Here is a 25,961-nt window from a genome sequence, read left to right on the forward strand (position 1 = left end):
TCATTGGTCGGACTGAACATTTGTCAATCTAGGCTGCCATTGCTATGGCTTTCTTCTTTAGTTATGTTGTGTCAGCAGTGTTACAGTCACAGCAGTGGTTGTCAAACTTAGATACATGGTGTGAGCCCCAGAGAGTGATTCATGCTGTTGGCAGAGCCAGCTTTTAGCTCCTCACAAAAGTATGCATCACTGGGTCCCATCTTTTCCAACTCTCTAAGGCTTCGTGTGTCAGCCAGCAATGACATTTTCTGCTAACCCAGCTGTGGATTTTCAACTGCTGTTCCACTTCCTGCAGATCGATTCTGTTCATTTCATCATTATCTGTCAACTGATTGGTATTCACACTGATCGCATGTACAAAATTCTCAACAGACTCATTTTGCTTCTGCAACACCCATTTAATTGTTAGCAGTGATATCTGCAGCAATTCTGCCTCCTGTGACATTTTACCAGAAAAGTTACACCAGGCTTTTTCTGAGTTCAATAAATGCTTGAGTATTCCTTAAGGGGTTATCACTCATAGTATACATTTTGGTTCTTCTCACAAATGCCACTTGATCTTCTGTAACAACTGTTCACATGTCCAAAATCCTTGCTTTTCAGCTGTCAACCAACTATTTATAAATGCTACTATGTCCTCCACAGCCTCATCCAAGAAATAACTAACTAATCTAATGGCAGCCAAAGGTGGGAGTCATACTGAACAAGGCCCTGTCCTCACCAACAGCATCTAACTGCTTTAGGGGTTTAAGTATTATCTGCTGTCAACTGAGCTACCTCCTCCACTAATGACTGTGCAGCTGTAAGGATAGCAACCCTCTGTGTTCTTGACTCAGTCATTCTGTAGCCTGTATCCCATATGATAAAAATAATAGGCAAAACAAACAAAGAAAATGGGAATAACAAAAGTATAGCTAACCATATTACTAAAATATTAGACCTAGTCCTAGCACCTGATCATTATCCCCTTGGTTTCATGGCACTACAATGCCCATACTGATGGAACATAGAACATGTGATGGGCACTGATTCCATACAGTGTAAACTGTGACCTTATGAATTACATTGTGTGCAGCTCGCTGGATACATATCTGTATAGTCCTCTCTTGTTTTCTCCTTGAATTGACTTAAGTAGATGTCCTTATGCTACATAACAAACTGAACTGTAAGTGTCTTACAGTAGTTCAAGCATTGGGCCATCACAGCTGCATTGGAGCAAGAGGGAGGGGGGATTAGCCATGTAGCCACTTCTGCCACTAGCTTTCAGCAGTCAGCAATTTCTGAAGCCAGTTGAAATGGATCCAGTGACCACTTCTGACATTGTTTGTGGTGGGGTCAGGAATTTGGGTGAGATTATGCACCCTGCTACAGGTTGGGAACGCATGGACTGTCAGTTTGCAGGTTGGTATCTTCATAGAGCCAGGTGGGTGTCTGATGGAAAGTCATAAAAACAGCACTTATGTGGGTTTATTTGATTTATTTATTCTGTGCAAAAAGTACAGCAGCCATAGCATTGTGGACCACTCTTCAGCACCCCAAAGCATGGGCTGGCCCCAGTGGGGGAAGTGATATTGGCTCAATGAGCAACCTTGTGTAGCAGTCAGTGCACTGTGTCACCACATGAAGCAGGCAGCAGCTGAGATGAAGTTATGTTGTCAACACTCTGGCAATGTAGCATCATGTCAGGCTTTAGGCAGGTGGCTGGCATGCATCTGTGACAAGCTCTGCAAAAGTTGGTAACATTGGCTGGTACTGACGCACAATTTGGTGCAACAAGCAGTCGAACACACAAAGTTGAACCAAGTACTCCAGTGCAGGATACAATTATAGTGGCCAGCAGATGAAGCTTACAGTAGTACAGTGTGCCTGCACAGGACAGATGGCAGATTGGCAGCTATTCAGGGCCATGCATGAACCATAGACACCCAACTAGCCACCACAAAGTCAGCATTAGTTGGCGAGTAGGTGGCCTTCAGCTGGAACGCAAAAGTTCAATTCCCAGCAGCATTGGGCCTAGGTGCAGCCAGTAGTTCCATAATCTAGCAGAGAAGACACCTAGTAGCAGCAGTTAGATGACCCATTTCAGGTCAACTTGTGAGGAGTACCTCTTGTAACTGGCTGCAGGTAGCGACAGACACTGCACAGGTGAAATGGACAGTATTTATGGCTCTTTGATCGGGCACTCACTTCTCATCATGTGTACCAAGGAAGTGACTTGGTGCTGGTCCTGATCCTGTGGTAATGAAATTTGTGATTGCTACAATCTTCTTCAGTACCTCTGGTATGTCAGCAAAGCTATAGCCCCGGTGGGCACCAAAGTTACATGTGGTGTGAGGCACAGGCAACAATTCTTGCTGTGTCAGCAGAACTGGCAGGAAGCTTCTTGTTAAAGTACCCCTTATCTGCTTCCGTCTCTTCCACCTCTCTAAGGCATCAGCCCACTCTGGCATTTTCTGCTAACCTAGCTATGGGTTTTCAACAATCAGGTAAGAGAAGCTGTGGCAACACAGTATAGTCTGAGAAATCTCTCCCATTATTGTCTGTATCTTGCTTGGAGCCTTTATCTTCACTTTCTGCATATTTTCTTTTTCTTTTTTCGGATCATTAAATTTCCTTATTCTCTCAAGAAAATTTACTGTCTTATCATCTTCATTTCTCTCTCTGTGGCATTTTGCACATGTCCCCAGTGTACTTCTTTATATTTTTAGAGTCTAATCAGTTGTCAGTAAACTTGCTGCACATGATTTTTACTTCTTGGGAAAGCATTCTCTCTCTCTCTCTCTCTCTCTCTCTCTCTCTCTCTCTCTCTCTGCCCCCAACCCCACTCCCACCCCCAACTCTGCTAGCTTTATATGCTATTAAAATGTTACAGAATTATCTTTTACCTGATACTGTGACAGTAATGTGGCAGTCACACTTCCTATCATTATGGTATTGTACCAAATGTAATAAATATTGTCTCACTGACCACCCAAAAGAGCACTTGCGGTTGTTCATTCTATGTGCACCAGACCTTAATTTAGTGCTGATTATTTACTACCACTCAAAACAATAAATTGTTTTAATGGAAATGTTTGATACGCACAATCTACCATTCCATATTTACTCAAGCGCTGAGTATAACATGCCAGATGTTAGCACCAACTTTCATCTTCTGAGAAGAGGTTGAATCTAATTACACATTACCCCTCACATGATACGTGGGGTCTTTATAGACCCCCAAGGCTCGTTTAACTACAAGTAAACAGTTTTAACGTGAGTGCAGACTACTCATCTTTTCGATATGCTATTCATGGACTTTTTATTATAACTGGGAAAAATATTTATGGCTATATTATAGTTTGTAGTACAACAATTTGAAATTTTTGCTGTGGGGTCAGAAAATACACCAGGTACACAATATGTGATTTTTAATATTAGAGAAGGAAAGTTGCTACTCATCATATAGCAGAGATGCTGAGTCACGATAGGCACAACGAAAGATTCACTCTCTCTCTCTCTCTCTCTCTCTCTCTCTCTCTCTCTCTCTCTCTCTCTCTCTCTCAATCAAACACAACTTGCACACACCTCTGCAATCTCAGACAACTGAGCGAAAGCTATAATTGTGTGAATCTTCTTGTTGTGCCTCTAATATTGTTACATTCCTTCTTGGCTTTTCTATTGTTTGATATGTGATTTTCAGTGTTATATACAAAGCTTTGTTATGAAAATAAATCTTGACAACAATTCACCTTATAAACTGCATTCATTTGTACACTATTGTAAACAATGAATAGAAAATGCATTCATGTGCAATTTTATGACATATTCACAGTTTGGAATTGAGTTTTGTGGAGGGAAGACATGGTGTGATAGTATATTCATCATGGATGGTGATATACAATTTACAAGGGGCTACAGTCTCGAGCAGGCTTTGGCAGATTTACAGAAGAGTGATAGTGATAATAAATCAATTTTTGGAAATAAGAATAACAGTGATGCTGATGGAGACATGACAGAGGAAGATATGTAGGTCAGAGATGAAGTGGATATGAGTGACTGTGAAGATGCTGATGATAATGGTATTCAGGTAATGAATGCAACTATTTTTGTGTCTGGAAGTGGATGGATAACACACAGTACCACCTGATGTACACGAGCAGGTATCAAGGAATGTAACACATCAAACTGCACATATTCCATGTCACTGCAGACAAGAGTTACAGACAAGGGCAGATTGTTTCAGACTTTTTGTCACCAATCACCTGCAGAGTGTAGTAGTAATGCATACCATTAATCATTCAAAATATAATAAAATTCTATTCCCAACTCTTGAATGCTGGATTTAACTAGATTCTACAGAGCTGCAGCCATTCTTTGCTTTGCTAATAATAGGTGGCTTGCATAAGGCATGTGGGAAACCTTTGAGTGACTTTTAGTCAGAAGAGAATGGCTTACCTATTTTTTTTGAGCCACATTTGATGGAAGTGAGCATGAGCACAAAAAACGTGAAATAATAATGTTCTACAGATCAACAGAGTCAGGAGCTGATATAGTTGATAAGATGGCTAGATATTATTCAGTGAAATGTAGAACAAGAAGGTGGCCATTTGCTGTATTTTTTGATATACTAGATTCAGGTTGTCTCAATGCTTGCATTCTGCGTTGTAAAATTTGACATGATGTGAGAAGTAAAAATGCAAGAAGCGAACTATCAGAACTAGAAAAAGAACTAGTCAAACCTAACATTGAATGACAAATCCTGTCTCCCCAAAGCAAAACACAATGCATTCATTCAGCAGTAACATCTTCAGGCTTCAAGGATCTTCTAAAAAGAAAAACAACATGATAAACAGGTACCCGATTTTCCAAATCTGAAAAAAAAAAAAATGGTTTGATTCTAGCCCAAGGCCAAAGGACAAGAAAGTAAATCAACAGTGTGATGAGTGTCACAAGTTTGTCTGTAAAGAACATACTAGGATAACTGTGCTGTGTAATACTTTTTCATAATATGACACAGAGAGCGAGTAAGAGTGCATTTCTGATAAAATTCCATGCAAGTGATATTACACAATAATATTAATAAAACACAGTATTGTTATGTAGTGTGTGGGCTATGAATATTTTGTGTCAAAATAATTTTTGGAACTATGTTGTTGTTGTTGTAGTCTTCAGTCCTGAGACTGGTTTGATGCAGCTCTCCATGCTACTCTATCCTGTGCAAGCTGCTTCATCTCCCAGTACCTACTGCAACCTACATCCTTCTGAATCTGCTTAGTGTACTCATCTCTCGGTCTCCCTCTACGATTTTTACCCTCCACGCTGCCCTCCAATGCTAAATTTGTGATCCCTTGATGCCTCAAAACATGTCCTACCAACCGATCCCTTCTTCTAGTCAAGTTGTGCCACAAACTTCTCTTCTCCCCAATCCTATTCAATACCTCCTCATTAGTTACGTGATCTATCCACCTTATCTTCAGTATTCTTCTGTAGCACCACATTTCGAAAGCTTCTATTCTCTTCTTGTCCAAACTAGTTATCGTCCATGTTTCACTTCCATACATGGCTACACTCCAAACAAATACTTTCAGAAACGACTTCCTGATACATAAATCTATATTCGATGTTAACAAATTTCTCTTCTTCAGAAACGCTTTCCTTGCCATTGCCAGTCTACATTTTATATCCTCTCTACTTCGACCATCATCAGTTATTTTACTTCCTAAATAGCAAAACTCCTTTACTACTTTAAGTGTCTCATTTCCTAATCTAATTCCCTCAGCATCACCCGATTTAATTTGACTACATTCCATTATCCTCGTTTTGCTTTTGTTAATGTTCATCTTATACCCTCCTTTCAAGACACTGTCCATTCCGTTCAACTGCTCTTCCAAGTCCTTTGCCGTCTCTGACAGAATTACAATGTCATCGGCGAACCTCAAACTTTTTACTTCGTCTCCATGAATTTTAATACCTACTCCAAATTTTTCTTTTGTTTCCTTTACTGCTTGCTCAATATACAGATTGAATAACATCGGGGAGAGGCTACAACCCTGTCTAACTCCTTTCCCAACCACTGCTTCCCTTTCATGCCCCTCGACTCTTATTACTGCCATCTGGTTTCTGTACAAATTATAAATAGCCTTTCGCTCCCTGTATTTTACCCCTGCCACCTTTAGAATTTGAAAAAGAGTATTCCAGTCAACATTATCAAAAGCTTTCTCTAAGTCTACAAATGCTAGAAACGTAGGTTTGCCTTTTCTTAATCTTTCTTCTAAGATAAGTCGTAAGGTCAGTATTGCCTCACGTGTTCCAATATTTCGACGGAATCCAAACTGATCCTCCCCGAGGTCGGCTTCTACCAGTTTTTCCATTCGTCTGTAAAGAATTCGCGTTAGTATTTTGCAGCCGTGGCTTATTAAACTGATAGTTCGGTAATTTTCACATCTGTCAGCACCTGCTTTCTTTGGGATTGGAATTATTATATTCTTCTTGAAGTCTGAGGGTACTTCGCCTGTCTCATACATCTTGCTCACCAGCTGGTAGAGTTTTGTCATGACTGGCTCTCCCAAGGCCGTCAGTAGTTCTAATGGAATGTTGTCTACTCCGGGGGCCTTGTTTCGACTCAGGTCTTTCAGTGCTCTGTCAAATTCTTCACGCAGTATCGTATCTCCCATTTCGTCTTCATCTACATCCTCTTCTATTTCCATAATATTGTCCTCAAGTACATCGCCCTTGTATAAACCTTCTATATACTCCTTCCACCTTTCTGCATTCCCTTCTTTGCTTAGAACTGGGCTGCCATCTGAGCTCTTGATATTCATACATGTGGTTCTCTTCTCTCCAAAGGTCTCTTTAATTTTCCTGTAGGCAGTATCTATCTTACCCCTAGTGAGATAAGCTTCTACATCCTTACATTTGTCCTCTAGCCATCCCTGTTTAGCCATTTTGCACTTCCTGTCGATCTCATTTTTGAGACGTTTGTATTCCTTTTTGCCTGCTTCATTTACTGCATTTTTATATTTTCTCCTTTCATCAATTAAATTCAATATTTCTTCTGTTACCCAAGGATTTCTAGCAGCCCTCGTCTTTGTACCTTTTTATCCTCTGCTGCCTTCACTACTACATCCCTCAGAGCTACCCATTCTTCTTCTACTGTATTTCTTTCCCCTTTTGGAACTATACAAAATATGTTTTCATATTTCAAACAAATTTAGTTAATAATTACAGCTTATATGTAACTTAATTATATTAGGAAATTATGGAGTTGTTATATCAACATCATGCATATTTTTCTCAATAAATTAGAATTACTTTTGTGGACATATTTCAAATTTTATCACCATAAAGTTGCTTGAATCACTTTGGGATCGAAAAACACCCCAGGCATACAATATGTTTTTCCAGAAAAAACATGAAAATATTTTTATAGTAATTTATTTTATTTTTTATTTATTTGTGTATCTGATCCAGTAAATCATTTTAGTGTATTGTTTGTACAGATAATATAAGACCAATCAAGAGTAACATAATTAATCTGTAATTACAGTAGTTTGTAGGTGAAAATAAACTTTTGCTTAAAGCAAAACACAGCAATTTCTGTTTGCAAGGATCTTTTTGCACTACAGGAGAGTTTCTGAACCACAATATACAGGGTGATTCATGAAGATATGCAAATATTTTAATATGTTATACTACAAGTAAAACTAAAGATAAAAGTTCATAGGTCTGCAAATGTTTAGTTACAGAGTTAGGGCTAATAAAAGATTTTAGCAACTTTGCTAAGATAAAGCCATCACAAAACTGCATGAGGTTAAAATAAAGCATGATTTCCATTTATTTTGTTGTTATTGATCTGATAAATCTAATAAAACATATCCCAGACATGCATCTTCAGTAGTTTTCCAGAACATCTTGAGAAATGGTTCGTGCATTAGGAATCCTCTGAGTTGGATAACATACGTGATATTCATTAACTACAGCCATAGCATAACCATAACATTTGCCATAAATAAACACCATATCAGTGTATTCCTCCATCGTAAATTTGAAAGGCATCCCTATTTCAGAAATAATCTACAGATTACAGCAGTTACTATGTAGTTTCACTTAAATACACTGTTCTTCCATTGAACAATACAGAAAACTAAATCATTTCCACATTAGGAAATGACTTAAACAGCTCACTAACACTTGCCAACAGTGACATAAACGTTTCTAGATTTTTCATGGAGCATAAACAAATCTACTTGTATAATAATCTTTGCTTCTCTGGAGGTTCTGGAAAACTACTGCAAGTACACATCTGGGACATGTTTTATTAGATTCACCAGAACATTAACAACAAAATAAATGGAAATAATGCTGTACTTTAATCTCATACAGTTTTGTGATGGCTTCATATTAGTGAAGTTGCTAAATGTCAGGCAAAATCTTTTATTAGCCATAACTCCGTAACCAAACATTTGCATACTTTTGTTTATATCAACTTTTTACTTCACTTTTACTTGTAGAATAACATATTAAAATATTTGCATCTCTTTGTGAATCACCCTGTATAGTGCCCAAATAACTTTAACACTCAGATATGCTGCTGGATCCTTATTTATGTTCTTGTTTATTTATCTACTGAAAACATATTGAAATACTTTTACTTTTATGTAATAGAACTTAAGTTGTTGATACCTTAATGTGAAGTTGATTATTTACATATTACCACAGAATGTAACCCTAGCAAACTTGTAAGACTGACTCATTCCACATCCTGAGATATATTCACAGTGTGGAACACTGGAACACAAAATAAATAATCTCTGATACTTTGCAATATTTCAACATCTTTTGAAGAGCAGACTGTAATGTTATCACAGTAACCTTTTTTTGTGGTGTGTGTGCGTGTTGTGTGTTGTGTGTGTGTGTGTGTGTGTGTGTGTGTGTTGTGTGTGTGCATGTGTAGTCCTTTATTTAGTAAGTGAGGTGATTCCTGTATCATCTTAGTTAGTTTCATCTGTTTTTGTTGTATCTCATGAACATTTTCTTTCAGGAGTTATTCTTTATATTTTGCTCGTTGGTTACCCTCCATTCTGGGATGAGGATCAACATAGGCTGTATGCGCAAATAAAGGCTGGAGCATATGACGTAAGAAACCAACCATATAAGCTACATGGAATTTGTAATAGTAGCAGGAACAATAATTTGTAATTTTTATATGTGAATGAATAACATTTCCAGTATCCATCTCCAGAATGGGACACAGTCACACCAGAGGCAAAAAATCTGATTAACCAAATGCTGACTGTAAATCCCTCCAAGAGAATAACAGCTTCTGAAGCTCTGAGGCATCCATGGATCTGCGTAAGCTATTGTCTTCTTAGTTGTTTATGTACCAAGTATTGTCAGTAACACTTTGGGATAGCTTCTGATTACTTTTTTGTGTTATCATGCAACACAGCAGTTTACATCTTTGTTTTATGATTATAGATCTGAAACACAAATCAAAGCTTTTTGTGGTAGCAATCAATGTTTTTTCAACCAATGTAATTTAAAGAAATAAATGTTATAACATAATTTGCAAATTTCACATATCCGTTAACCCATGCTTTGTTTGTGTTGACTTGAGTTTCACAAAAATTTGCTTCTTTCTCTCTCTCTCTCTCTCTCTCTCTCTCTCTCTCTCTCTCTCTCTCTCTCTCTCTCTCTCTCTCTCTTTTCTTAAACAAACTTTGTTTTCTGGATTTTACTAAAAACCGTAATTATCTTTTCACATAGACATTCGACAAAATTGTGTTTCCACTTATATGTTCAAGTAACGTGTATTCCGAAATGATGAGAGTGATTTGAGTAGAAAATTTAATATTTCTCTGTATGAGTAACATTGTTCCCAAAATGAAAATTTTATTTTACGCGTCTAATGAATGCCCTGATGTGGTGTCTTGTACCCATCTAATGAAAAGCAGTGCAAAGTATGAGGTAATTAGACCATGAATTCTCCAATATTTACTATTTCTGCTAAGGTTTAATTTGCACAGCAACATTCAGGTTTCATTGAACAAATAAAATTTTAATAAGCAAAATAATTCTGTTGAGTGGTAGGACAGTATTTCTTTAACTTTCTGCACATACTAAAATACACTTTCTTTTAAATATTAGTCATTTATTCACACATTGTACTAGACTTACAGTTTTGGTTACTTCTGATAGTGTTTGGTAGATTCTGTTTTCCATTTTGTCTATTTGTTGGTATTTCTGTTATACTTGACAAATTTTGTATGTTTATGAGTTAAAAATTCATTTGATTTACATGTGGTATTCTGAACCTACTGAAACATATCCTTGTCTTTCTGTTTCAGCAAAGGGAACGTGTTGCATCAGTGGTCCACAGACAAGAAACTGTTGATTGTCTGAAGAAGTTCAATGCAAGGCGTAAGCTAAAGGTGAGACAAGTTACTAAAATTAGCTTTACATGTGTTAATTAATTCACATTAATTACCATTCAGCACTAAAGTAGAACTGAGTATTCTAAATTCTCAAGGAATATCTCCTTCTTTGAGTTTACTATTTTTGCTTCTACAGACTTTCTGTAAAGTTACTACCTTTTATAAAATTAGTGCTGGTAGTAGCTAAAATAAACCTGTTATTCGACATCTAAATGAATTATGCTTTCAGTTCATTTATATTTAATGTGCATTTGTATTTGGGTGTCGTAACCCTCTAAATATTTTACATTTGTTCTAGGGTGCTATTCTAACAACCATGCTTGCAACTCGCAATTTTTCCAGTAAGTATGATGCTCATGGTAAGTACCTCCGGACCCCACAACTGGTGGATTACATGTGTGTGGTACTGTGGAAAGTGGGCACATCATCCCTCTCCCATTTTGAATGTGCACCCCTAATGAATGTCATTCACTACATGATATCTATTGTATGTCGGGTGAAAAATATATATATTTTTTAAATCTTATTGTAATGCATCCCATTTTACCTTAAAAGTCACAATCACTTGCCACTACTCACGTAAATTAATGAAATTGTTTTGAAAATTTTTCATCCTTATATTTGAATGGGGGTGATGGGTAGGCTTTAAAAAAATTAGAGCTCGAGAAAGTTCTGACAAATGATAAAAATATTGCAGACATACTTTTATTATTCCTTTGATTTAATTTAACCAGAGTTTCCACCTAATTATAGATGGATTTTAAGTGTCATTGGAGACAAAGTGAAAATTGTACTAGCTTGGAAGAGAATATGTTAATTTTGGCACCACCTGATTTTTTTCAGCCTGTATATCAAAATCCTTACCACATAGGATGCCACCAGTCATACTGATGTATAATATTTGCTTCCTTATGCTGCAGCTTCTGATTGTTTTCAAAGTAGGAATCTGATCAAACAAAGTTAGCTTGTACCTTCAGCCTGGTAACAGCTTTAATTCAATATCATGTGCAGTGGATAAGCAGTGTAGCAGGATATGGATTTTATATTTGTAACCATGTTTGCAGAGTTTGTGATACTTAAGTTTAACTATGCATTAAGGGGCACTGACAGTCACAAAACTGACATATTAATAGAGCCTTTTCTTTTATTTTGGAATGAAGGGACAAATTAGAGACCACAGATAGCCTGTGATACATTCTGAATACATTTAGGCTCACTAGGAAACCATTTCATTGGGAAAATGTACAGTTTCTGTTACATCAATACTCAAGACAAATATGTCAACTTTCAGTGTTGAGACTCCTAAGATATAATGTAATATCTTTTGCATTATGATTCTTCAATGAAAAAAATTATCAGTCATTGCTCATTAGTTTTTCATCATTGAATGCTCACTGACTGATGTTACACAATAAATTTGCAGTGACATGACATCATGCTTTAGATATATGCAATGAATGACATTCATGAATGGAGACTTCACTGTTACTTGTTTACTAATTGTTTGTGTTCTCATATTGATTTTTGAAGCACTGCTCCTTGTAAATGAAAAGTACAAGATCACTTGAACACTCAAATGTCTTCATTTAACAAATTTGAAGTTGTTTGATTGTAGTACTAGTAGGGATAATGTGTAGTTTATGTTATCCTTAGTGCAGTTAGCTATTAGTCATAGTACTGCATATGTATGCTAAGTGTACAGTGTGACTGCACCTTTTCCTTTAGGACATGCTGTAATTACATTAGATTATATCGGAATGGCACAGAATTCTTCAGGTATTTTATGTACAGTAGTTAGTGTGTAGATACCTGGTCAAGTAAGCTGCCTTGGATATTATCAGTGATGAGATACGTGTATATTTTATGGCACATCTGTATAATATTTTACAAACTTTGAAACCAAATCTACATAAAGTCATAGTTTGTTGTACTTCTCAGGTAAACCTATTCAAAATTGTTGACCTATCCCACTTGGGTGAACCATTACCTGCTGTATTTCTTACCTCTGGTTTTAAGTGGCAACATAAGTAAATTCCTGATTTCTTTTGTTATTATGAAGATATATGTGGTGACATACATGTACATATTATTTGCATATCTGTTACTTGTAAAATTTTGGTCAGGGTACCTAACTATTCCATCAGCCCAGAGTTTATGTTTACTGATCCTTGTAGTTTGATACTGTATAAATTACTTATTGTTATTAATTAGGTCAAAATGATGTATTGAGTGTTGTTGCTGCAATAGTGCTGCACATTTAAACACTGATCATCTTTATTCCAATTTTTTAAATATTGTACATATATTACTAATTTTACTGATCCACTGGTGGCAAATGATTTTCCATGATGCTCACGAGTTGAACAAAATTTACTCACCTCTGAAACAACTTTCTGTAAATAAAATCTTATGTAAATCTGCACCATATATCTCTAGATTTAATTTTCAGTAATAAGAATTGTTATTGTAACTGCTCAAACCACATACACAATTCTTCCACAATTTTTTAAAAAAATCTTTAATGTTTGTTTTCCTTTCTCTCAGTGAAAGAGCTTTGAAAACTGAAGATTCAACAATTTTTTGGAATTTTAGTGCTGGTTGTTATCTATTTCTTCCTGTTTCAGCAGTTAGTGAATATTTCATTTTATGTAAATATTTGCTAAAACTCTAATGACGTATTTTGGTATGGTATTTCAGACAGAAACATTTGGGGTGGGGGAGTTGTGGAGGAAGAAAAACTGTTTGCTTACTTTACTGCTTTATTGCAGTTATATTGTTATCCCCTATATCAGACTGCCTCATGATTGATGACTTGTTAGATCTTCAGTCTTGAGGCTTTTCCTCATTGACAGGACTGTAACATGGTCTTCTCAGCCCCTTGCAGTGGTACTATCCATTGAAGACTTAGTCAGAGTATGAGGCAATGACAAATCAACAGGCTGATAGCTTATAAGACAGTAGTTTCATAGTATTTAGTTGGATTTTTCCTAGTACCAGTTGTTTCAGTGACATAGTGACATGACTGGAACATGTAAATGCTAGCAGAGGAACTTATGAACTGCAGAACAGACATAATAGATAAAGTATTATATACTGATTAGTGAATGTATTCAAAAGAATAAAAACAGTAAAAAGCATACTCACTGGTTTATTTTACACTACACCTCAACTGGAAGAGAGATTGAGGTCAAAAATGTATCTAAAATGTGAACTGATGATATGTTATTCAGGAAGCAGTATTTCAGAAGTAGGTTCATTTTCTTTGATAAGCTCCATTTTTTAAACAAAAAAAAAGTTGTGGTAGAGGAGCAATAGTTTTACTAAATTTTAGCTTGTAAGACAGAAGATGACTTCACTTCTCTCCCCAGTTTCACTGTTTTTGTTAACTATTGACCTATTGCAACACCATTCCTTTCCCTGCAAACACCATCTTGTTCCACTTGAATCAGCACTGTAAAAATTTAACCCAGAAAGAGAAACATTCAAAAAAAGTAAATCGTAGAGGCCACTGTGTTTTCCCCACAGCATTCACAAATGTCATTCATTTTCTCATGTGCATACTTCCCATATTTGTTTGCATGAAATGGATTTGATGGTACTCAAAGATGATAATCTGTCTGACCACTGTACGGCATTCCATAAGATGTATACAAAAGAATATTCCTAATCATTGCCAGAAGCTTTTGGGCACAAAGTCCAGTAAAAGAGAGATGTTTGTTACCTCAGTTGATAGTACTTTCTAATTCTCTTCATAAACAAATGCTGCCTTCTCTTTAGGTATTACTTAGTGATGAAAAGACTTGATACTGTTTAAGATGTGTGCTCTGTGAATGTCAGTCATTGTTTTTCTAACTTGCATTAAGAAATAGAATAATTTTTATGTAAAATATAACAGTGAGATGTATTCAGATTACCATTAAGTAAAAAAAAAAAAATACAAACAAAATAAACTATACAGATGAGGGATTCTGAGAAGTGACCTAAGAAATGGATTTCATTTCATAATAAATGTGGTGCAGAGCTCCATGATGCATCCATGTGCACCATCTGTTTGTGTTTTTTGTACTTGCTGACTTTTCCCATTCCATACATTTTTAACTTCAAAGTAAACAAAACACTAGAAATGCTAACTATATAAGAAAATATGAAGGTATTAACAAACAAAAAGTGGAAACCTTACAAAATGTTCTAGAGTTCAAGGCACTTCCAAAAAGGCAATAGGACAGAATTAATACTATGGGCTCAACTAAACTAAACGGCCTTACATAGAAGTATTTAGTTCTTTGGACCAAACCTATGGATAGCATACTTTGAAAAATCTACACACAGTCACACACATGCATCTAACACTTGACCCTAACTGTTTGAGTGATTGTTACAGCTTGTGTGTGTGTGTGTGTGTGTGTGTGTGTGTGTGTGTGTGTGTGTGTGTGTGTGTGTTTCGTTTGGTTTGATTGAGATGAGGGAGATGAGATGAGGGGTAAAATGGCATAGGGACAAAATGTGGATACAACATATGACAGATGCATAAACAAATTGAGGATAGAATGAGCTATCAATGCAACTCTGTGAATGAACATGAGAGAGTTAAGAGGAGGAAAGGGACCATAAGGCATGGGTAGCAGGGAAACAAAGTGAAAAAAAGATAGGGAGGAGAAGGTGAGATCAAGGAAATGGAACAGAAGGTGGCTAGTGAACACTGAAGAGGGTAGGGGAGTCAGAATCCAAATGACACAATTCCTGTAGCAGCTGCTGAACTTTTTGGTGTTACTGTGTGCAGTATGTTCAGCAGTTGTATGGCTGGTTTTACTCTTAGCCACATTTTGATGGTGGCCATTCATGTGGATAGACAGCTGTTGCACCAGGCTCTTCATCTCAAAGTAACACTTGTGCCATATGTTCTCAATTATTTGTTGGATGTATTTCATTCACTGTCTCTCTCTATGGTTTTTACTCTCTATGGCACCCTCTAGTACCATGTAAGTTCTTCCAATTGTCCTAGTACATGTCCTTTCATTGTCTCCCTTCATCTTGTCAGCGTTATCCACATGTTCCTTTCTTTATCAATCCTGTGGAGAATCACCTCATTCCTTACCTTGTTAGTCTACTAAATTTTCAACATCCATCCCTAGCACCCCACCTCAAATGCTTCAGTCTTTATCTTTTCCTGTTTTCCCATGCTCCACAATTCACTACCATGCAGTGCTAAGCTTCAAACTTACATTCTCAGAATTTTCGTTCTCATATTAAGGCCAATGTTTGATTCTAGTTGACCTTTAAGCCAGGAATATGCTCTTGCCTATGCTAATCTGATTTTCATTTCTTCTTGCTTTGTCTGTCTTGTGTTATTTTGCTTCCAAGTTAGCAGAATTTGTCTACTTCACCTACTGAAGCTCTCCTGTTCAGATAAGTTTATCACTAATCTTACTTCTGACTTTCCTCATTACTTTAGTCTATCTTCAGTTTACTCTCAATCTATATTCTGTACTCACTAGACTGTTCATTCCATTCACCACCTCCTGTAATTGTTCTTCACTTTCACTGGTGATAGGAATGCCATCACAAATCTTATCATTGATATCCTTTCACCTTGAATTTTAATCCCACTTTTGAACCTTTCTTTTATTTACATATCTGCTGTTTCAATGTATGGATTGAACAGTAGGGGTGAAAGACTACACCCCTGTCTTACACCCTTTTTAATCTGAGCACTTTGTTCCTGGTCTTGCATTCTTATTGTTCACTCTTGGTTCTTGTACATATTGCATATATTCAGCTTTCCTTGCAGCTCATTCTTATTTTTCTCTGAATTTTGGAGATATTGCACCATTTTTCATTGGGAAATGCTTATTCCAGGTTGAAAACTCCATCACCAGTTGCAATGTTAAAATTGCCTTTCTTGTGCCCTTACCTATAGTTGGACTGGTCATCATCTAACAGATCTTCATCTTTCTTTTCAGTCCTTTCAGTCCTTGATAGTTCTGGCAGGTATCTGCCCATGCTGTCTTTAATACTGTGTAGATGGTATTTTTGTGAAAGCCTTATGTCTACAGACTCGTAGAGTCTACACCTCAACTTGAACAAACATTTTGTTGCAACATTCCCAAATAATTTTTGAAATTCTGAAGGAATTTTATCTATCTTTTTTGTCTTATTTGATCACAAGTCTTCCAAAGCTCTTTTAAAAGTGTGTTGAATTGCAGAGTGACACAACAGAAGGATTGCTGTTAAAAGAGTGTTCAATTGCAGACTGGCACAACAAAAAGATTGCCATACATTTGAGTTTTTGGCCTAAAGGCCTTCTCATAATATCGTCAGTATTACATCTTGGATTTAATTTTATAGCTCTATTAAACTCTGAGTCTCCTATGTGTTTAATATCAACTCCCATTTATTTTCTACCGTGTCATCATCAGACAAGTCTTTCCCTTAATAGAGGCTCTCAGTTTACTTTTTCTGCCTGCCTGCTCTTCATTGAGCTTTCAGCCAAATCCTCCTTCAGAACACACACACACACACACACACACACACACACACACACACACACACACACACAGAGAGAGAGAGAGAGAGAGAGAGAGAGAGAGAGAGAGAGAGAGAGAGAGAGAGATTGGACCAGAGTGCAACTGTCATATTGAGGATCAATCTGGAGTGGGGCAGGGAAGGGGATCGCACAACAGGGTGGGAGGATGTCTGCTTGAGCATGCAGGAAATAACTGGAGGCAATACAAGACCAACAGGATCAGTGTCGGAAGGCTGTGGGGCAGGAAGATTATTTTGGGGATGAGAGGTGGAGAGGAGAGGAGCAGGGAAGGGAAGGGGAAAGATGGCCAGGAGCACTGACAGAGCATGACAGGCAATGAGCATGAAGGGATGTGAATAGGTTTTAGGTTATAGAACAGAGGGAGTGGACACTGTTGGGTGGAGAGTATGCAGACAGTACTTTGCTGTAGGTTGAGGCCAGGATAATTTTGGGAGTGGAGAATTTGTTGCAACGATAACACCCATCTGTGCATTTCTGAAAAACTAATGGCACAGAGGAGGTACCAGATTGCACAGGTTGTGAAGCAGCCATTGAAATCAAGCATATTCAGCTGTATGTTGTACCACAGGTTGGTCTATCAAGCTCTTTTCCACAGTTTGATGGTGGCTATTTATTCTGGTGGACAGCTGGTTGGTAGTCATACCAATATAAAAACCTGTAGCAAAGCGGACCATCCTGTGACATAACATGTGGCTGTACACAATGTGCTTGATTTCAGTGTCTGCGTCATAACCCGGCCCAAATGGGTCCTCCCTTCCACCACCAGCTTTTCTGAACTACGAAGATGGAAGTTATCATTACAACAAATTCTCTGGTGTTCAAATTATCCTGGCCTCAGCCTGTCACAACTTACTGACAGCACATCGTCCACCCAACAGTTTCCATCCCCTCTGTCCTATCACCTCCTCTCTATCAAAGTCCCCCACCCTCATCATGTGCCACCCTCTACCAATGTACGTACCTCCATCCCCACACCAGCCACTCCCACTCCCACCATACACAGCTTCCCAACACTGCACTTTTCAGTCTTGTCATTCCCTGTGCACTCCACTGGAGAGCACTCTTCTCCTCCCCCCCCCCCCCCCCTCCCCCAGCTGCCCCACCAATACTCTGCTAGTCTTCTGCCTCTCCTGCCCCATTCCAGATTGCCACTCAACATGACAGTTAAGGTGATGGAGATGGTGGTCACGTGTGCGAAAGGTGTTCTTGCTTTTCTTTGTGTGTGTGTGTGTGTGTGTGTGTGTGTGTGTGTGTGTGTGGAGTTTTTCTTTTCTGTAGAAGGCTTTGGCTGAAAGCTAAATGTGAAACAATCTTTTTGTTGTACCTGCCTGCATCTCATTATGTCATCTTTAAGATGAGCAGCAATCTACCCTTTTCCTAATATTTTTGCAACTATTTCTTCTGTTACCCAAGGTTTCTTCACATTTATTTTCTTTGTAGCTATGTTTGTTTGTCCAACATCTGTTACTGCCCTTTTTAGAAATGTAAATTTCCCCTCAGCTGAACTGCCTAAAACAGCATACAGTATCTCTAGCATCAGAGAACATCAAATGCATCTCATCACTTCTCAATACTTCAGTATCCCACTTATTTGTACAGTGATACTTTCAAACTAGTCCCTTAAAGTTCAGCATACTCCTCATCACTACTGCATTGTGGTCAGAGTTGTGTCTGCTCCTGGGAATGCTTACAATCCAGTATTTGATTTCAGAACCTCTGTGTAATAATGATGTAATCCAGCTGAGATCTTCCTGTATCTCCAGGCCTTTTCCATGTATATCTTACCCTCTTCTGATTTTTGAAGAGAGTATTCACTATTACCTTCTGAAATTTTTTGCAGAACACAATTAGTCTTTCTGCTCTTTCATTCCTACTACCAAGCTCATATTCTCTCCTAACTTTCCCTACAACCACATTTATGTCTCCCATGATTCTTAGATTATCATCTCCTTCTACATACTAAATTATTCATTCAATATCCTCATATACTTTCTCTATATCTTCATCTTCTACTTGTGACATTGGCATACATGCCTGAACTGTTGTTGTTGATGTTGGTTTGCTGCCGATTCTGGTTAGAAAAATCTTATTACTGAAATTTTCCCAGTAACTTACACTCTACTCTACCTACCTCCTCCTCCTGTTATACCATTTTCTTCTGCTATTGATATTTTATTGCATTCATCTGACCAGAAATCCTTGTGCTCTTTTGATTTCACTCCACTGACTCCATTATATTTAGACTGAACCTTTGCATTCTGCTTTTCAGATTTTCTAGTTTCCCTGCCATGTTCAAACTTCTGACAGTTCAAACCCTGACTCATAGACTGTTATCCTTTCATTGGTTATGCGTCCTTTTCTCGTGGCCACCTCTCCCTTGGCAGTTGCTTTCTGGAGATCTGAATAAGAGATTAGTTTGGAGTCTTTTGCCAGTGGAGAGATCATCATGACATTTTTCAATTACAGGCCATTTGTTCTGTGGATACACATTATATGTCTGTAATACAGCGGTTCCCATTGCCCTCTGAATTCTGTTCCCATTCATTGTTGCTGATAGTTCTGCATTATCGGAGCAGTTCACCACCTCAAGGGCAAGAAGTTAACCTGAAATTGTGTCCACTCCTCTGCCGTCTTTCACGGGACCATTGCAGAATGAGGATTACTTCTTATAATGGAGTTCTTTGACTGCCATTGCTGATGTTTTTTATTCAGCATTTAAGTAGTCACTGGGTTCAAACCCAGGATCCAGGAAATTTTGATTCCTGTTCATAGACACTACCCCTGGTCCATGAATTGTCATTCCCACTTAAAATGCAGCTAGTCTCTGTGACCCCCGACAGGGTATGAGCAGACATACACTTGGAGCTGACATACACTTGTGAGGCAGTGGCTTCTGTATCCCATAGAAAGGGGGTTTTGAATGACATGACTGCTAATCAACAGTTGTTGTTAATCATTGTCAAGTAATTTGCTTTACTGCAGCCCTCCAATATTGTGTTAAAATCTGTCGTAGTAAAAAATAACTCTTATTGTCAACAGTTTGTGGCCATGCCAGTAGGTTCTGGTGGCAGATGGTATATTCATGATACACCTTTGACAGATAGCATGTGCATAGTCCAGTACATATATAGCCTTGCAGATGCAATGCAACGTACAATGTCTGATGATGACAACTTAGTTATGTGATACATTGAACTACCCTATTTGCCTGCCAATAATATCTACAGCAAATTATGCATAATTACTTTACTCTGGAATGTACATTTTTAATTTTAGGCACATATAGAATTTACCTTTATTAAGGTCTTCTCAGCTGTTGATTAACTCATTTCATTCTTCTCCTTTACAACTCCATGTTACTCTATTTCTGAATTATTTACTGCTCTTTCACATTTTTTGTTAGTCTTTTTTATGTTGTTTGTCATCTTCTTGTATCTTTATGGTCTTATCATTTCCCTTATTTTTAAATTTAGCTTTTTATTCATCTCTTTGGTTAGAAAGGTGATAATTATATATCATTAATCTCATATTTTAAGTAGAACATGTTTTTAGTGCATAGATACTGAAGTAAATGGTCATAATGTAATCGTACAAAAATCTGAATAAGACTAGACATGATGATTTGTTTTATGCCATATATTCCTCTCGGTGTTTATTGTGGTCCAAAGTGCTCTTCAGTCCTATATTTGTCAACAGAAGGGTTTCAACATTCACCTATCAAAATATATCTCATTGATAATGTTGTTAGTTGTGGTATGTCTGTAGAAAAGTATAGTGAGGTAAATATTTGATAATGCTAGCATATAACAGGCTTCAGGACTATCTCTGAGGAAATAGTCTAGGCACAGCTTTTAGATGTGTAATTTATTTATTTCAATTTTTGTGCTCTGTTGACAAATAGTGTTTTTTCTTGCTGCATACCTCTTAGTGCTTAAGAGTTGCACCAGAACACAATAAGTATAGTTTCAACATGAATGTTTCTGTACTACTTCACTGTTACTACCACAAAGTTGCAATTATTATTGCTTTAAATGATGCAATGGACTTAGTTCAGAGAACAGAACTGTACCATGCAAAAGCACTGCGAAAGTTTGCACAGTATAGAAACTTTGCTTCTGGCTTACATCTAATGAGATTTTGTCTTATATATTTGTTGTTTCTAATTTAGTTGTGAAAAGCTATGAAGAGGTGCAGTGTGCTTCGTCATTATGCAGGCTTCTGTGACCGATATACTGGACAAAATTCAGAATGTGTTAAATATCAACAAATGTTGCATCAAAACCTATATTTTGGGAATGCTGATAGTGAAGGGAAGAGTGTTCAGCAACACAGTTCAGACTGAAAGGAAATAAATGATGGTACAGCAGAAAGTGTTAATTATTAACGAAAGTTAACAACAGATTTGTGTTAGTAAGTTGGTACAAATGCGGTGAAATAAACATTCCATATACATATCATTCATTAACTGTTGATGTGCATCAGTACAACTATTGTTTTATTGCAACTATTATTATATTACATAATTATTAAGAAAAAATGTGTTTGGTACTTTCTTAATCTGAAAGACTTTGAGAGGAATTATATTTTGTGTTCCTACAGGTGTAAATTTTAGCTTCTTTTTGTCCTTGTGTAGTAATGTCAAATAGTGTGACTTAAAAGTTCTATTTGTGAATAAAATTTACAGGTGTCATTTATATTTGGTTTGAAGGTAGATCACTACTTATGTGAAAAATAACGTAGAAGAGAATGAGTATTGACAAGAAGGGACTAGATATTTAAAATCCCATACTTATTGATCATTGATCATGGGGCTGGGTGAGGAACATAAGAAGACAGAATCTTGCATCTTATCATACAGTGTTGAAGGTTCTCATGTGTGTCACCCATTTTCCGAAAATAGAAATAAATTTGGCAAAATGAAAAGAGTTAGGTATCTGCTTTAAGTAAGTCATGAAATCCCTGTAATATTGTTCCCTGTTTTTCAGACATGGTTATGAAGTGATTCTTCAAATAAACAGTTATTTCATATGAAAGAAAGTCAATTTTAATTCTCAATAGTCTCTTACATTGCACATATTTGGAGCATTCGCAGTCTGGTAGTACATTATGTGTGTGTATGTGTGCTTTTGAGACTGTAGCTGTTGTATTTTGCTGATTAATTGATCATCTACTTTGTGCTATAGTTTATATCTATGGAGTAAAGCATTTTGGGCGATTTGCCATTAGCTCATGTAGTGAGATTGTTTGTTAGGGCTACATTTATTTGAAAGCAGATGTTTTGATTTCAACTTCATGTATTACACAAGAGAATAAAAAATCTTATTGATGGTATCATCTCCTTCATTTTGCAATTTTAAATACAGTTCTTCCTCTGTCCTAGGAGGTAGGTGAATGTTCCATTAATGTTTGTACACTTCTCAAGACATAATATTTCTATGAAGATAGGTAACTAATCACCAAATTGGCGAGGTTCTGAGCAGTGGAGGGCACATAGGAAAGAAAGCAAAATTTCGTAGTTTACGCTCCATCCCTCCCTCCCTCCCACACACACACACACACACACACACACACACACACACACACACACATACACAGTGACAGTAATCCCTGACTCAGGGGAGTAGGGACAGGGAAGTGAAAAAGTTTTGCAGGAGGATTGAATGGGCTGTGAACAGCATGGCAGAAAGCAGATAAAGAATAGGGACTGACAGATACGAAGCCAGAGATGTTGCAGGGATGAGTAATATATGGCAGGGGGTGTTTTCACCAGAGCAGTTCATAAAAAGCTATTGTGTGGGGAGGATCCAAATGACTTGTGTTTTGAAGAGGCTATTGAAGCTGACCATGATGAGTTGTATAGTGTGCTCACAACTACATGGGCATGTTATCTTATATTCAAATGACTAGTTTGTTCAGAACCATTCTCAAATAAAAAGCTATGTAATGGCTGCAGCATTTCCTCCCAGCAATCTGCTACCCTGGCTCTATAGGTTCATATATATTCCACACCAGTCAAGATCAATCTTCACCTCAGTCAGATGGCAGCAATGGGAGAAAGCATTTGCTATGAACTGTATGTGTTTCATCTCTAATTCTTCTGTATGTGTCATAATAAGTCCTAAATGCCATTTTGCATGTGTGTGCTCTTAGTATTGAAGTTGCACACTTGTTATACAAAGATCAGGCATTATTTATCCCTACATGCATGTTTCTGAAATAGTGGCCAATGTTCTACTGTTTGTTAGGTCAAGAGTACCAAGAAGTAACACAAAGATTAGAACATTTCTTTCTTGTAAGTTTGACTGTAATTGCTGCACACTAAAAAGGCTAGAGTAGTCTATCTCAAATACTTAGCCATCATTGCCCCTAACCGTGAAACAGATGATGTAGGTTTTATCTCCTGTTGGCATGTAGAATTTCATGGAAACATTTGATCACTAAAAACTTTATTAATGACATGTTTTGAGTAATTGTCATCAGCTAACTGTGGGAAAACTAACACAAAAGACAATATATAATTAATACAAGGCCATGTAACATCAGGAATGGAGGTACATACTATGTACAAGTAGTTACAATAGGCCTATGAAAAAACATAAAATTGAGCAATATGAGAAAAACATACACTGTCATGTCCAATTGCCAACAGGCTTATTTGCATAAGATGTTAGTTTGAGACATCACTTGTCAGACTGAAGACAGCTGACTCTAGGACCATATTATTTCAACTGGGTGCCAGGTGACACATTTGTCAAAGGTTGAGGCAAACCACAACATAGCTTTATAATGTACAAATCAACATAATTATTTCCACCATTTTTTTTTTTTTACAATAAGCGTCATATAGTCAATGAAAAACTAAAACTCATAATGTAGACTCAAAAACTGTCTTGGGACATGTAGAAAGATTGTACAGCACACTATGCAACTAGGCACAGTGTCCAAATATTCCATCAAGAGAGAGAACAATGTAAAGGCGGCCACCATTATAAAGGAAGACATTTCAGTTTTTAATTACAATTTTCGAAACAAAGTGAGCAAGCTTCAACCTGTTGAGACCACAGATGGGTCATGTCTAAAACTGAAAACCTATCACAAAATAGTAATTTTTCCAACTGGGTGGACTGGGGATGGGTAGGAATGGGAGGGGGCAGAGGGATATGTTAGGAGGCTCAGATTGTTTTCCACCCCACCCCCACTGGCTTTCACAGACTGTACTATGACAGAGGCTGCAAGTGACTTGCAAAATTTGACAAAAGAAACACAACATTTACATTTCTCAGAAATTGTTTCTTTGATATATGGGCCTACAGGACATTGGTTACAATTTTCCTTCATGGTAAACTGATCTTAACATCCAAACACCTGAAGAAGTCATAAAGATTTCTGACATCTCCGGGGACTGCTGCCGTACTTGTAAGTACAAAGTACTGGTAGTATTTTTATGTCTTGGAAACACCTGGGAATTAGTAATGGTGTCATCCTCTCACTTCCATCATAACTGCCACATAGTAGCATTGTCATCCTTGCTTCACTTTTTTTTACCCCTGTGACATTTTTTGCCCTTTACAGAATATGATTTTGCAGGAAATAAATTATGAAAGATGTCAATTTCATCAGCTTTCATAACGCATCTGAGCTTGTCACCATGTACCAATCATGGCAATGCAATGTTCTTCCAATAGTTTACACTTTCTGTAATCAGAGCCTCACTTACTCTTTGAAATGACAGATTATGATATATTTTTTAAAATGATTCAACCAGCCAATCGATGCACTGATATTTGCAATGTTGATCTTCAGAGCAATTTCATGAGACTTCCCTCATAGTTGGTCTCTGCTTATAGGAATTCTTCCACTTCTCAGTCCTTGAAACAACTTTAGCAGAATATTTTCCACATCATTGAATGTAGACATACACATGTTTTTTTGGATCCATAGGAATGCTTAGCTTTGGCATTAAAGAATACTTCTTATTTCTGAATACGATGCTCATATAGACTGTACTAAATTACATTTCTTCACGGTATGGAAAATTTTTGTTAAGATTGTCATCATCAGCTTTTTCTGAATTGTTATCAGTAAGTTATACTCCACAAGAGTAAAATTGATACCTTTGACACTGCAGCAACCAAACAACTACATTATTTGCACTTTGTAGGCTCACTCAGTGACTTTGACATCAGATCAAGTGCACAAAGTCACTTCTAAATCAATTTCCAATTTTTTCAACACATCTGTCAGTATCATTACAAGGGAAATCAAGTTACTGGCAACGATCTAGACACACGTCAACAGGTTGAATCAGTTACCATGTACTATGTTACACAGCAAATGTGAACTGGAGAGAAATGAGAAACTCACTAAAACCTGTTAGGAATTGTGCAAAAAATGGATTTCAGTTTGCAAAATGTTTCATGTTTATTACTCAAAAGTGGACTTTTTCTTTACATTTGTTAAAAGCAGGGAGAAATAACATTGTACTTTTGGGAGTTTTCCCGTGACCAAAAGGAATATTCATTAAAATTGGGATTTCCTTACAATTGGGTCCATTAATTTGTGGTTTTACTGTAGACCTGGGATTTAAACAACCATATAAGAGTATATGGTTCTGTTGTGAAATTTTTCCTTCAGTACATGATGTATGCCACTGTGACAGTCTGGTGATCTTGACTGCGCATGTAAGTTCACCAACACGAATCAGACAAGTTTTACTACCTGTTTTCAGAACAGTTTGTTTTTAAGTTCCATTGTGTGTCCATGCATTCTTCTATATTTTATCAAAATTACATTCACAAGGCGTATATTAATCCACTAATAGTGAAACATGCTTCTTCATTCAAACTTGCACTGATCCAAACATTTCTGATTGCATCTTGTAAATGATGCCTTCCAATCCTCATATTACATAACAATACCTGCTCATGTTGGGATTTGTTGCATTATTATTTTATCCAGGTGGTTAAAATTATATCAGTCAAAATCTTATTTGGTATTGTGAC

The 25,961-nt window shown here is 37.1% G+C and overlaps 2 protein-coding genes across 30 annotated transcripts in view; one reads left to right on the top strand and one right to left on the bottom strand.

The window, feature by feature from the left end:
- LOC126354726 (calcium/calmodulin-dependent protein kinase type II alpha chain) overlaps positions 1–25,961 on the top strand; it is a 976,610-nt gene that overhangs the window by 698,309 nt on the left and 252,340 nt on the right. For 16 of the 29 annotated variants that reach the window (XM_050004705.1, XM_050004586.1, XM_050004623.1 and 13 more), the window contains exons 8-11: positions 9,023–9,117; positions 9,211–9,333; positions 10,329–10,412; positions 10,714–10,774. In XM_050004705.1, coding sequence (XP_049860662.1) covers positions 9,023–9,117; positions 9,211–9,333; positions 10,329–10,412; positions 10,714–10,774 — 363 coding nt within the window. The remainder of the gene's footprint in view (positions 1–9,022; positions 9,118–9,210; positions 9,334–10,328; positions 10,413–10,713; positions 10,775–25,961) is intronic. The other 13 variants (XM_050004596.1, XM_050004637.1, XM_050004679.1 and 10 more) reach the window with 1 other exon arrangement.
- The window catches only part of LOC126354854 (uncharacterized), a 49,858-nt gene that overhangs the window by 6,404 nt on the left and 17,493 nt on the right, over positions 1–25,961 (bottom strand). The gene's annotated exons all lie outside the window — the stretch shown is intronic.

Source organism: Schistocerca gregaria, chromosome 1, assembly GCF_023897955.1.
Source record: "Schistocerca gregaria isolate iqSchGreg1 chromosome 1, iqSchGreg1.2, whole genome shotgun sequence".
In the NCBI taxonomy this organism is placed as follows: Eukaryota; Metazoa; Arthropoda; class Insecta; order Orthoptera; family Acrididae; genus Schistocerca; species Schistocerca gregaria.